Source organism: Leptonychotes weddellii, chromosome 7, assembly GCF_054177405.1.
Source record: "Leptonychotes weddellii isolate Sample4059 chromosome 7, ASM5417740v2, whole genome shotgun sequence".
NCBI lineage: Eukaryota > Metazoa > Chordata > Mammalia > Carnivora > Phocidae > Leptonychotes > Leptonychotes weddellii.
Window position 1 is genome coordinate 37,632,825 of NC_138375.1, and position 12,075 is coordinate 37,644,899.

General features: G+C 41.9%; 1 protein-coding gene across 7 annotated transcripts in view; it reads right to left on the reverse strand.

Moving 5' to 3' along the window:
- SH3TC2 (SH3 domain and tetratricopeptide repeats 2) overlaps nt 1-12,075 on the reverse strand; it is a 77,342-nt gene that overhangs the window by 60,609 nt on the left and 4,658 nt on the right. For 6 of the 7 annotated variants that reach the window (XM_081826144.1, XM_081826145.1, XM_081826142.1 and 3 more), the window contains exons 2-4: nt 7,986-8,084; nt 4,455-4,582; nt 1,048-1,153 (exon numbers count right to left, since the gene is read on the reverse strand). In XM_081826144.1, coding sequence (XP_081682270.1) covers nt 1,048-1,153; nt 4,455-4,582; nt 7,986-8,084 — 333 coding nt within the window. The remainder of the gene's footprint in view (nt 1-1,047; nt 1,154-4,454; nt 4,583-7,985; nt 8,085-12,075) is intronic. The other variant, XM_081826143.1, reaches the window with a different exon arrangement.

Sequence of the window (12,075 nt, forward strand, 5' to 3'; positions counted from 1 at the left end):
TTGACTTCCTCTTTCTTAAGATGCAAAAACCTGTTTCTTTCCACTCTGACTCTGTTCTATCTACTTAGGCCTCATGTGCTTCTGGTACTTGAAGGTGTACACAAATCACCTGGGGATCTTATTAAAATACAGATACTGGTTCAGTAGATCTGGGATGGGGCCTGGGTTTCTACTTTTCTTTTTTTTTTTTTTTTAAGATTTTATTTATTTATTTGACCGAGACAGCGAGAGCAGGAACACAGCAGGGGGAGTGGGAGAGGGAAAAGCAGGCTTCCCGCTGAGCAGGGACCCCGACGTGGGACTCAATCCCAGGACTCTGGGACCATGACCCAAGCCGAAGGCAGACGCTTAACGACTGAGCCACCCAGGCGCCCTGGGTTTCTACTTTTCTAACAAGATCCGCATGATGCCGATGCTGCTGGTCCATGGAGCACACTTTGAACTGAAGACAGGTCTCTAAATGATCGTGGAAGGAGATGCACAGTGTGGTGAGCAGAAAATCAACATAACCATGAGAGAAGTTCTACCCTCCAACCAAGAGCTATCTTGACCCTCCACCCCTACACAAGGTCACTTCCTAGAAAACCCTGCAATCCAAGTCCCCTTTAGCAGATAACTCCCCCATCTCTTTCTTTGACTCTTTTCCAAAAACATGGGCTAAAGTATCCACAACTGTACTATTTTGAGCAGCTACTTTGATCTGACTCAAGACTGGTTCCTTTTTTTTTTTAAACCATCATTCTGCATCTCTCCCAGTCCTTCAAATTTAGTGATCACCAAGAACAGTTTACCAATGGATTGATTATTGAAGAAAGTAGTCTCTCCCTGAAAACAAAGTAATGTTGCACATAGCATTTGAGAGTAATAGTTAATATTTGCTTTAGATTTAGTTCCAGGCAGTTTGTGATATTTCAAAAGTTAACCATCTGTGTCAGGGCTCTACCTCTTTTAATTATCAGAGCCAGACCAATTCCCTAATGTCAAGCCCTTACAAATTGGCTGAACCAAGATGTAGGTTCTCCTCCACCCACCTGCTCCATGTCATACCTAAGTTCAAGTAGGTGGAAAACTTCCAGATTTCCTCCATGGTCTTGAAGGTGATAAGGAACTGAGCCTTCTGGGACTGGATGCCCACCAACCTGGCTGAGAGGTCCTAGGTAAAGAGAACAGTGAGTCAGCCTGGGATGACTGCATCCTGTTAATAATCTCAGAGAAGTGCAAAATGCTTCATGTGATTTTCTTGATTGTAGCGCTGGGTTTTTTTACACCAAAAAAAAAAAATAGAAAAAAAAAGGAAATAACCTAAATGTCCACCAATAGGAGACTGGTTAAAATGAATGCCGATTCATCCATGCAATAGAATATTATGATATTATGCAGCCATAAAAAAGAATGAGGAAATTCTTTGTGCACTGATGCAGCCTTCAAACATACACTGCTAGATGGAACAATAGCAGCAACAGAAAGGAACCAGGATGCAGAACTGTGTGCAAAGAACTCTACCTTTTGTGTTCAAAAAAAAAAAAAAGGTGTATGGGAGAAGGTGAAGGATAAATAAGAGAAGGCACGTTGGAAGTAAGTTTGATTGTGAATCTATGTCCAATGATTACTTTTATAAAGATGACAAACAGAAAAAGCAAATTACACAAAAACAAAAATCATCCATAGTCCCTCCTCCTAGAGCTCATCAGTGTTAACACTTCAGTGTATTAACTTTGAATCCTTTTTCCTATGCAGGAGTTTCAGTGTAACTGTTTTTATATAAATAGAATCACATTACATAAATTGTTCTATAATCTTTTGAAACTAAACAATATTTTGGGAACCATCTCCTACATCATTAAACAATTTACATTATTTTCAATGGTTATATATGTCATCATTACATTAACATAATCCTTAGTTAGTATTTCCTATGGTTAGACGATTGAGTTATTTTCATTTACCATCCTAAACACTACTGTGATAAACATCCTCAATCTTTGTACACATCTTTGATGTTTTGACACAAGTCATTCTGAGAAGTGCAGTTGGGAATGCAGATATCCACATTTTAAATCCTAAAATGCAGGAGCCATACTGCCCTCCGGAAAGGCTGGGTGGTGCCAATTTGCATGCTCCCCCGCTCCCTTTTTTTTTTAATACCTGAGAAAATAGGCCTGACCTACTGTACAGACTTGGTTTTCCCCTAAAATCTTTCTCTGTTGCTTGTCCAAGCTTCTAGAGTTGACTACAATGAGTGATGGTCAGAACATCCTTCGTCCCCCAGGCCAGGTCCTGCGATCAAAGATCAACCCCTGGAACGCTGCTCTGGGGGAACCCTGTGGAAAGAAGAAGAGGATAGAAAGAGAGGAAGGAAGAGAGGAAGAGCCCCTAGGTCAGCAAAGCCAGAACTCTGGGGTTCTCCCATACCAGGCTCCAGGAGTCCCCAGAGCCTATTATCAGGGAAGGGGTTCTAGATAAAAACTGATTTCTGGAGATTCATCAATTGACAGGCACTTCATCAACCTCTGACCAATGCTTCATTTAACTCACAATAACCCTATGCAGAGAGTACAATTACACTATTTAATCCATTCTAAGATGCACTTTTACCACATTTAATTATTTCTGAAATAAAAGATAAGGAAGCATGGCATCCTACTTAATTGGCTGCATTTATTTCCCTTTCTTTGAGGTATATAAAATATTGCTGCATTTTATAATCAAACGGCATCTCAGCTTTAATAGAAAATGGCATTATCCATGTGTTATAGTCAAGGAGGACCAGGCACAGACAGGTTAAGCAATTTGCCCCAGGTGACCTGAGTGTAGGCGATGGCCCCCCTGACTGGAGCCTAGATCCAGCTGACTCCAGGTCTCTGCTCCCACACGCAAGCTGGCCCGGCTCCACCCTCAGCCCACCAGACCACCTGGCTCAATCAAACCCAGCTCTTGCGCACGCCAAAAGTGCCTCAAATTTTAAAAAACGATGGTGCTAGTTAGCAGCTCATGCCTCCAAGTTTCTGAATTTCTGGAAACTAAAAATAAAAGAACCCTACTATTTATAATTTATCTGCTATTTAGGAAGCACATACCACCACCCAAGCAAAGTGCCAAGCTCTCTACAGATACCTACTCACAGGCTCCTCCCGACAAACTAGGCTTTTTTTTTTTTTTACATGACAGGTTAATAGAACACATTTCCCTTTTTAATTTGTATCAAATTAATTCAGAGACTGTAAAAATAACTAGAACATAATAGTTTATTACATGAAGTAATATCCTTTTTCTCCCCTCTAGTTGCAACAACTTTTAACCATTTCTGACTTTGGTTCTCTTCAGAAGTCCCTCCCAGGGGACACCTGGGTGGCTCAGTTGGTTATGCATCTGCCTTCAGCTGGGGTTGTGATCCCAGGGTCCTGGGATAGAGCCCTGCGTCAGGCTCCCCGCTCAGCAGGGAGCCTGTTTTTCCCTCTCCCTCTACCTGCCGCTCCTCCTACTTGTGCTCTGTCAGATAAATGGATAAGTTCTTAAAAAAAAAAAAAAAAGAATCTCTCCTAAACTGTAAATAATTTGGTCTTACCCTTCTTCCTTGGTTTAACAACTGAAGATACTAGCTACCCACTATGAAAGCAGGAACTGGTTTATTTACTTGATAGCCTTTTTCTCCTCTCATTCTAAAATTTATAGTTATTAATTTTTTTTATTTGAGAGAGAGAGAATGAGAGACAGAGAGCATGAGAGGGAGGAGGGTCAGAGGGAGAAGCAGACTCCCTGCTGAGCAGGGAGTCCGATGCGGGACTCGATCCCGGGACTCCAGGATCATGACCTGAGCCGAAGGCAGTCGCTTAACCAACTGAGCCACCCAGGCGCCCTATAGTTATTAATTTTTGATTGGCAATTTGGGTACATAAAAAAAAGTATACTAGTGGTGAAGGAAGGGGATGGGAGGGGCTTATTGTATAATAGATACAGAGTTTCAGTTTGGGATGATGAAAAGTTCTGGAATGGATAGTGGTGATGGGTGAATAACAATGTGAGTGCATTGATGCCACTGAATTGTACACTGAAAATAATTAACGTTGAAAATTTATGTTACGTCTATTTTATCACAATGAAAAAAACAACAAAATTCCAATTTACCACATTTTTTTTTAAGCTCTACTTCATGAGGTAAATAATCAACAATTTTCATCCTACACAGGTGAGTCACTTGTAGAAGGTCAAACAGCTATGAGTGGCAGATTTGACACTGTTTTTTCTCTGACTCTGCAACTCCAGAGTTTGCCCCCTTCTGAGTTGTGCCTGTTCTTGCTGAGCAGCAAATGTGTACATTTTCATTCATTCTTTCCTTCCTTCAGCTGTTTTCGTGAGGGCCTACTCTGTTCCTGGAGCTGTCCTAGGTGCTGGCGAGCCATGCGGCGGCCGGACACAAGGCAGGCTCAGAATTGCACCCGGCCACCCCAGCTCACCTGAAACAGGGCACGCACCTCCTGGTCCTCATTCTCCAGGGCCCAGAGCCGCCTCCTAGCTGCTTCCTGCAGGAGGCCGTTTACACACCTCCGGGAGCGGCTCTTCACACTGAAGGACAGCGTCAGATCTTAAAGAGAACACAGAGAGAAATGCAATCAGGTCAGGCTGGAAATGCAACAAAAGAGAAAAAAGAATTAGGTGAACCCCAATGTTTCCCACACCTAAATCTTAAATTGGTGTCCTCATTAATTAGAGATTATAAGTAATCTTAAAGATCTCCTAGGTACCTCCTTTAAAATGTCCCCCAAAAGAAAAAAAAGAAAGAAAGAAAAGGCTGAAACCTGGGAGTGTTCCGGAATCCCAGGAGTTGCTGTTGTTATTTCTGCTTTGAACAAGGTATGTTCCTAGGCTTCCTGGCACTGAGGTGACAGTGCCAACAAGAAGAACTAGACATGTATATCTTCCTGTGGATGATTTGTGAAAGTTCTGAACAAATACTAATTTATCCATATATATGGAAATTATTTATATGTCAAATTTATGATATGTAATAGTCTATACTTTATGCATTATGTATACACCATACATTTTCTCTAAACTGTTTCTAATAATGAGTTTATTAATGTTTGCCAGGGTAGTTGCTTAATGTATTAAAGTTTATATTTAATTTCTTCAAAATGCACGTTTATTTAACCAATACTATGAGCAAAAGCTGTTTCAGGTGCTGGGATACAGCAGGAAACAAAATAGAGGTGGTCCCTGTTCTCATGGAGCTTGTATTCTCTGCAAGTAATCAATTCTATGAACATAATAATTTCGGATGGAGAAAAGTGCTAAGAAAGCAATGTAATTGGGTTAACAGACAGCATGATGGAGCAGTGCAAGGGGCAGGGGTATGCCTTTGGACAGTATTGTTGGAAAAGGCCACCCTGAGGAGGTTCATCTTACAATTGCACTTTGCCACGTCTTCTTTAGACAATAAGTAGCTATCGTGTTAATAATTATCAAATACAATGAACCAAACAGGCATTGGACTGGATAATCATGGAGGTCTCTCTTCTAGCCCTAACTTGCCAGGGACTTTGCCAATCCCTGAGCCCATTAAAGACAACCCCTCTCCTGCTGGGCCGTGGTAACACAAGGCAGCCTGGGCTCCCACATTTAAAAGGCCCCTTTTTAACCTAGAAGTCCTGAAAATGCTGTGGCTTCTGGCCAGCTGCAATAGGACATACTCCACCGACCTGACATGGGTGTGAACTGCGGGCAGATGTTTGTTCCACTCTCTTCCTCCCTGGCCTGTGTTCTAACCTCGGCCAAGCCCTCCATCTTCAGCTGTCCGACCCAGCCCTCTGTCTGGTAGCCTCAGCGATCAGCACACTGACCTCTAGGAGGAGGTGAAGCTCAGGGACCTGGGCTCAAGGCTTGGCTCTGCCCTCGCTCACTGTACCATGCTGAGCAGTCAATGACCTCTCTACACTTGACTTTTCTCATTAGCAAAATGAGAATAGTACCTAATTCACGGGGCTTTTAAGAGGCTTACAAATGAGATTATGCATTTAAAGCTTTTTGTTCGGTGCCTCCTACACAATAAATATTCAATTAACACATGAAGCATTAGCTGTTAACTCTACTGCTCCCTCTGCCCTCATCTTGTCACACCTGTAATCAGCCTTGACTCTGACTGGTTCTATGACTCCTTTTCACCAAACCCATCTCTCCTGTCCTTCCAAAGCCTGATCCAAACTCCCTTCTAGAATCTCTCACAATAGCCCCCAGTGAATGACAGCCCCTTCGGTGTGGCTCTCCTTGTCCGCATGTGAATCCACGGATCTGTCACTCAAAAGACCTGGATTTAAATAAGCAAACTGCCTTTGAGAACTCCACAGTTAAGAGCTGCCACTCAGAGCCTCCTGTCTGGGCCCCCTGTGGGATCCTACAGTGCCCTCAGCAGACCAGACGAGGGAATAAATCAAGTTCACTCCAGTGTTAGTATGAAATACACTCTGACATTTTTTCTAAGTCCTTCTGAAAACCAGTCGTTTATTCACGCTAATGTATCTGATTGATTTTGTTGGTGACTCTTCCATATAAAGGAGAGATTGGAGCCTGGGGTGGAATGTTCCCTTCTCACTCAGTGACTTTCCTGGAAACAGTTCATCATGGTGGAAAACGTAAAAGACAGACAAGTTCAGCCCCTCCTTTGTTCATTGGCCTTCATGCACTGATAAGGCAAAATGCTGACTGCACTGCATTCAAGAAACAACAGGTGGTGAGTCACCTTTTGTCTAGGACAGCCCAAGCTAACAGACAAAGAAGCAGACTGATATAAGAACAAGAAAGGGCAAGGTTTTTCTCATGGCCAGCCCAGCAGTTTGACCGAATCTGAAAATGGGAAAAGAAAGAACCTGGTATGACATGTAAACACCATCCATTTACCTGGTCTATGTCCTTTGAACCATTCTTAATGTAAATCTTTTTCACAAATCTATCGTTTGTCTGCCCGAGAGAAGTACATGTTTGGAGGGGCAATGAAGCATCGTGGCTATGAACAAAAACCCCTGTCTCATCACAGACTAGCCGTGTGGCAGTGGGGAGGCTTGCCTTCCTCTCTGAGACTCTGCCACCTTTGAAATGGGGAGTTTGGTGGCACCTCCTAGAGGTGCACACGTGAGAATGAGAGGTGATCATTTAGCACCTGCTTGGCACACGATTTGGCCCCCAAAATGGTCCCTGTTACTATAGGACAGATGCTGGGTCTTCTTCGGGTTAATCCCCAGAGCTTCTGGCACAAAGTTCAGCCCAGGTATACCACCCTCTGCTGCCAACGTCTCACCAGCTCCGTTGAGGTCTCTTACCGGGAACCTTGTGAAAGTTGTGTCTCGAGAATAGGATTTCTTTCATGTTAATTTCAAAATCTTGTTCTGCTTCTGAAAGATTCATACAGGTGCTCTTCTGTTCGGCCCATCTCACCCCACATATTCAACCGTTTATTCACTTATGCATTTACTTAACAAGTGATTATTGAGAACCTGCTATGTATAAGGTACTGTATATAGAATACGAACGTGACCTCCACATATTTATTCAACAATTTGTGTATTTATTTACCAAACATTTTCTGAAAAACCAGCCATGTACACATAACTCTTTAGGATATCATGTAGAATAAATACATAAGTCTTCCAAAAAATTACCTCTGCCCTCCAGCACCTTAAAATTTAATTGATGATATACTTTCTTCAGTAGAGCAAATATATATGGAGTTCCTAATATGTGCCAGATTGTGAAGGGCTTTGAGTGTTCACCTGAGAAGCTTTAACTTAATCTTGCAGGCAATGGAGCGCATTGGAAGATTTGTAAGCAAGTGAATACCACAGTCAAGGTCATGCCTACAAAGATGCATTTGGTGGTGGTGCCTAGAAAGGATAAAATGAAGGGAGCCTGTAGATGGGAGAGATAGGGAGGATACTGTGGTATTCTACATGAAAAATACTTTAAAAAAATAGGGCTTCTCTTTGGGGTTTAGATACCTGGAGTCATGTTCTGTGGCAGGAAACATCTTTCCTTGTCTTCAGATGAGACTATAAACTCACTTGATATGGTTGGATCCTTGGAAGGAGTTTCTTTACCTGGAGGAGATCAAATGAAAGATCATTTGTATGAGTGTAAGCAAGATATAAGCATGGACTGCAAGTTGCTGTCAATTGACAATTTTTTCTCCAGGGCAGGTGGCACGGAAGAATTCTCCCTGCTATCACCAATTGCCTAATAATTATTTTGTACTCAACTGTTATCAAAGACCTGTCATACCTGCTATCTCAATTCTGCAGTAGGCTGAGTATCCCTGTTTTATTTAAAATAAATAAATAAGACAGAGTCCCACCCACAGGGCAGACTGAGTCCCACAGCTGAGGACACTGAAAATGCTCAATATACGTTGAACCTAAAATGTCATTATAGATCTGACTGCAGCAAAGTTTAAGGTCAATGGGTAGATAACAGAAGTGTTGGAGTAGAGCAAGGGAGGGTGGCATCATTAGGGAGATGGCTGGTCATGCTTGTAATGGACTTGAAATATACTGATGGTCACCAGACTGTTCGCCCCTAAGAGTCCTCTATGGGACTTCTCCTCAGATCTCCAAAACGTTCCTGTCTTTGCCACTGTCAAATTGGAGCGAAAAGGAGAAGAAAGAAGATCATGGCACAGGCTAGGCTTAGGGAGGAGGCTATTTTGATGGCAGAGAGTTGAAAAGAGAAGAGAAGAAGCTGTAAAGCACGAGGCAGTAGATAAAAGAATAGAAGGAAATTTCACAAGCATCACTATGAAATGTGGGCCTCCCTCGTGGTATCCCCAAAATACAACAAGAGAACTCAAGTCTGTAACACATTACTTTTGTTTACTCTGTTCCTTTGACCATGGAACATGCTTCTCAAACTTTCATGTGTGTATGAATGGCCTGAGGATATTGATAAAATTTAGATTCTGCCTTGGTAGGTTGAAGGCCTAAGGTTCTGCATGTCTAATGTGCTCCGGGGTTGGTGGGGGGGGGGGTGCTCCTGCTGGTCCCATGATCTCACCTGGAGTGGCTGCCTCCTTCCCTACTCTACGACAGTTTGAAAACTGATAGGCTAGAGGCCAGAGGCCATCACAAACCCACAAACATCATTTTTATTTTTCTTTCTTTTTTTGTTCTTTTTTGTTATTCTTTTTTTCTTTTCCCCAGCAGTGAATTTTTAAAGTTCGAATTTGAGTTGCTTGACATCACTCAGAAAGTGGGATATTTTACATAACCCAGATGCTTGGCTTTGCTTTGAAAACGGGAAGATCTGTAGTTCGGGGCCCTCATTCTCATGTGGCCATAGTCGGCTAGGGCCAAACGTTTGCTGCCCCTCTGCGGCATTCTTTCTCTGTCCACCATAGTCTGCACACCGTCAAATTTACTCATTCACATCCGGCCCCCGCAAGCTTCGAGAGCGCGTCCCTATCGCAACACTGCATGGAAAGAAACAACAGCCTAAGGATGGTGAATGCCCACCAGGTAAGCCCACCTTGAAGGAGGACGTTCATGGCCACCCTGCTTTGAGGGAGAGGGCAGGGCACAAAGCTCTGAAAAGATGTGTGATGTTCAGAGCAGAAGATTACAATGTTTCACGGGACATAATTTGTAGACTGCATCAGAGTTACCTAGGTGCTGGTTTTTAAAAAGTTGTCTGTCCTAGCCAACTTGTAGAAAAATAGAGAAGAGGGGCACCTGGGTGGCTCAGTCGGTGAAGCGTCTGCCTTCGGCTCAGGTCATGATCCCAGGGTCCTGGGATCGAGCCCCGCATCGGGCTCCCTGCTCGGCGGGGAGTCTGCTTCTCCCTCTCCCACTCCCCCTGCTTGTGTTCTCTCTCTCTCTCACACACAAATAAATAAACGAAATCTCTAAAGTAAAAAAAAAAGGAAAGAAAAATAGAGAAGAATATCTGCATGACTTGAGGTAGCCAGTTATTTCCTAAACTGGATGGGAAAGTGCTACCCACACAAAAAAATAATAGATAAAAGTAGGAACTTTTGTTAATCAAAAGATGCAATTAAGAGAGTGAAAGGTAAGCGACGGAGTAGAAGAAAATATAAAGAATGTATAGAATGTAAAGAATTCAAATCCAGAATATATAAAGAATGCTATGTATCTTTCAGAAACAAGTAGGCAACCCACTAGAAAAATGGATAAAAGCCGTGAATAAGCACTTATCAAAGGCAATATCCAAATGGCCAATAAATTTATGAAAATTTTCTCAAACTCATCAGGTACATGAAAATTAAAACCACAGTGGAACACCTCCACACGGACTGGCTAAAATAAAAAAGACAAATAAAGCCAAGTGTTCATAAGGATACAAAGCAACTGGAACTCCCATCCCATATACTAAAAGTGTGAGAATAAGCCTTGAAAATTTTTACTTTGGAAAAACTGTTTGACATATCAGTTCAAGCTGAATATATGCCTGCAGTAAGATTCAGCAATTCCATTCTTAGGCATATACTCAAAAGAATACATATACGTGTTCACCAAAATACAACACCCAAAACCTGGCACCAACCCAAATGTCCATGTACACAAGAATGGACAAGTAAGTGGTAGTATATACAATTAAGTACAATAAAGCAATAAGAATAAATGAATGACGACCCCAGGAAGCACTATAGATGGATATATTCACCTTGTGAAAATTCACTAAGCTGTACACATGTAATTTTGTGTGTCATTCTGTATAAATGGTAAATTTTGATAGAAGAAAAATTCAGAAATATTCCTTGAGCCATTCTCTACCTACTTCACATCCAAATATCTAGGGGTAGAGTCTGGAGATGTGCATTTTCAATTAACATCTTGAGGATTTCTCTTGTACTTTAAAGTGTGAGAATCTCTGGAGTAGAAAGAGCCTATTCACCAGCTGCCTGGGGACCCATGAGCCAGAAGACAACCATTTGAGACACAATAAGGGATCTGGAAAATTTGGGTGAGCCACATAATAGGAAGAACAGTTAATAGCTGCACAGGGATTCATAGTTTACAGAACTCTTTTGCACATGGATTGTATTTCAACATGAAAGAATGAAGACTTAGCTGGGCCTTAAAAAAAGGACTAGAGACAAATCAAGGCAACAAAAGGCTATCATATGGAATGAAGTATGTTTTAAAAAAAAGTATGATTTCTTTAATGACTGAAAGGAAATAGACCAGAAGGTTCATAGTGGTTACTGCTGAATCACTTTTCATCATCTTTTTGTCTACTTTTGTCCGCTTTCCAAATATCCTGTAATAGACACACATTTGTTTTCTAACACTGAAGGCAGGTAGAGAAGTGGCTAAGAACAAAGACTGCAATTAGACAGTCCCAGACTCAACCCTGAGCTTCTTCATTAGTCAGATGAGCCACGTAAACCCAGTCCATGTAGTTCAGGTGGGGCTGACTCCATCCCTAGCTCCAAAAGTGGGCACCGGACTCAAGCATAAGCCAATCATGTTATGTTATGCCATGGCCACATAACCAAGGTGAAGCCAATGAGAACTAGTCCTAGGACCCTCATCAGCACTCTGCAGGAAGAGATTTCTTTCCATTGCACTAGGAGTTGTGACTATGACAACCTGCAATGGGGGGCACCTACCACAGGGTGAGGGCCTGCTTAAGGTTGAGGCCAACCCAATAAAAGTTTAGGAGTTTAGGAAAGATAACTTTCTGATAACATCATTTGAATATCTTGATCCAGCCATACCTAAAGCAAACAACCCCTGGACTTTTCATTTATGAATCAATAAATTACTTTTGGTATAAGCTAGTATCGTTTTTGTTATTATTATTATTATGAGTGAGAAAAAGTTACGAATTAAAAAAAAATTGGGATTTCTTTAAAAACTGCCAAACTGCTTTCCAAAGCAGCTATAACGTTTTGCATTCCCATCAGCAATGTAGGAGAGTTCTGGTTTCCAGTTGCTCCATATCCCCACAAACCTCTGATATTATCAGGTTTTTTAATTTTAGCCATTCCATAGGTGTGTAGTTTTATCTCACTGTTTCAATTGACATTTCCTTAGTAACTAATGATGTTGAGTATTTTTTTCATGTGCTTATTTG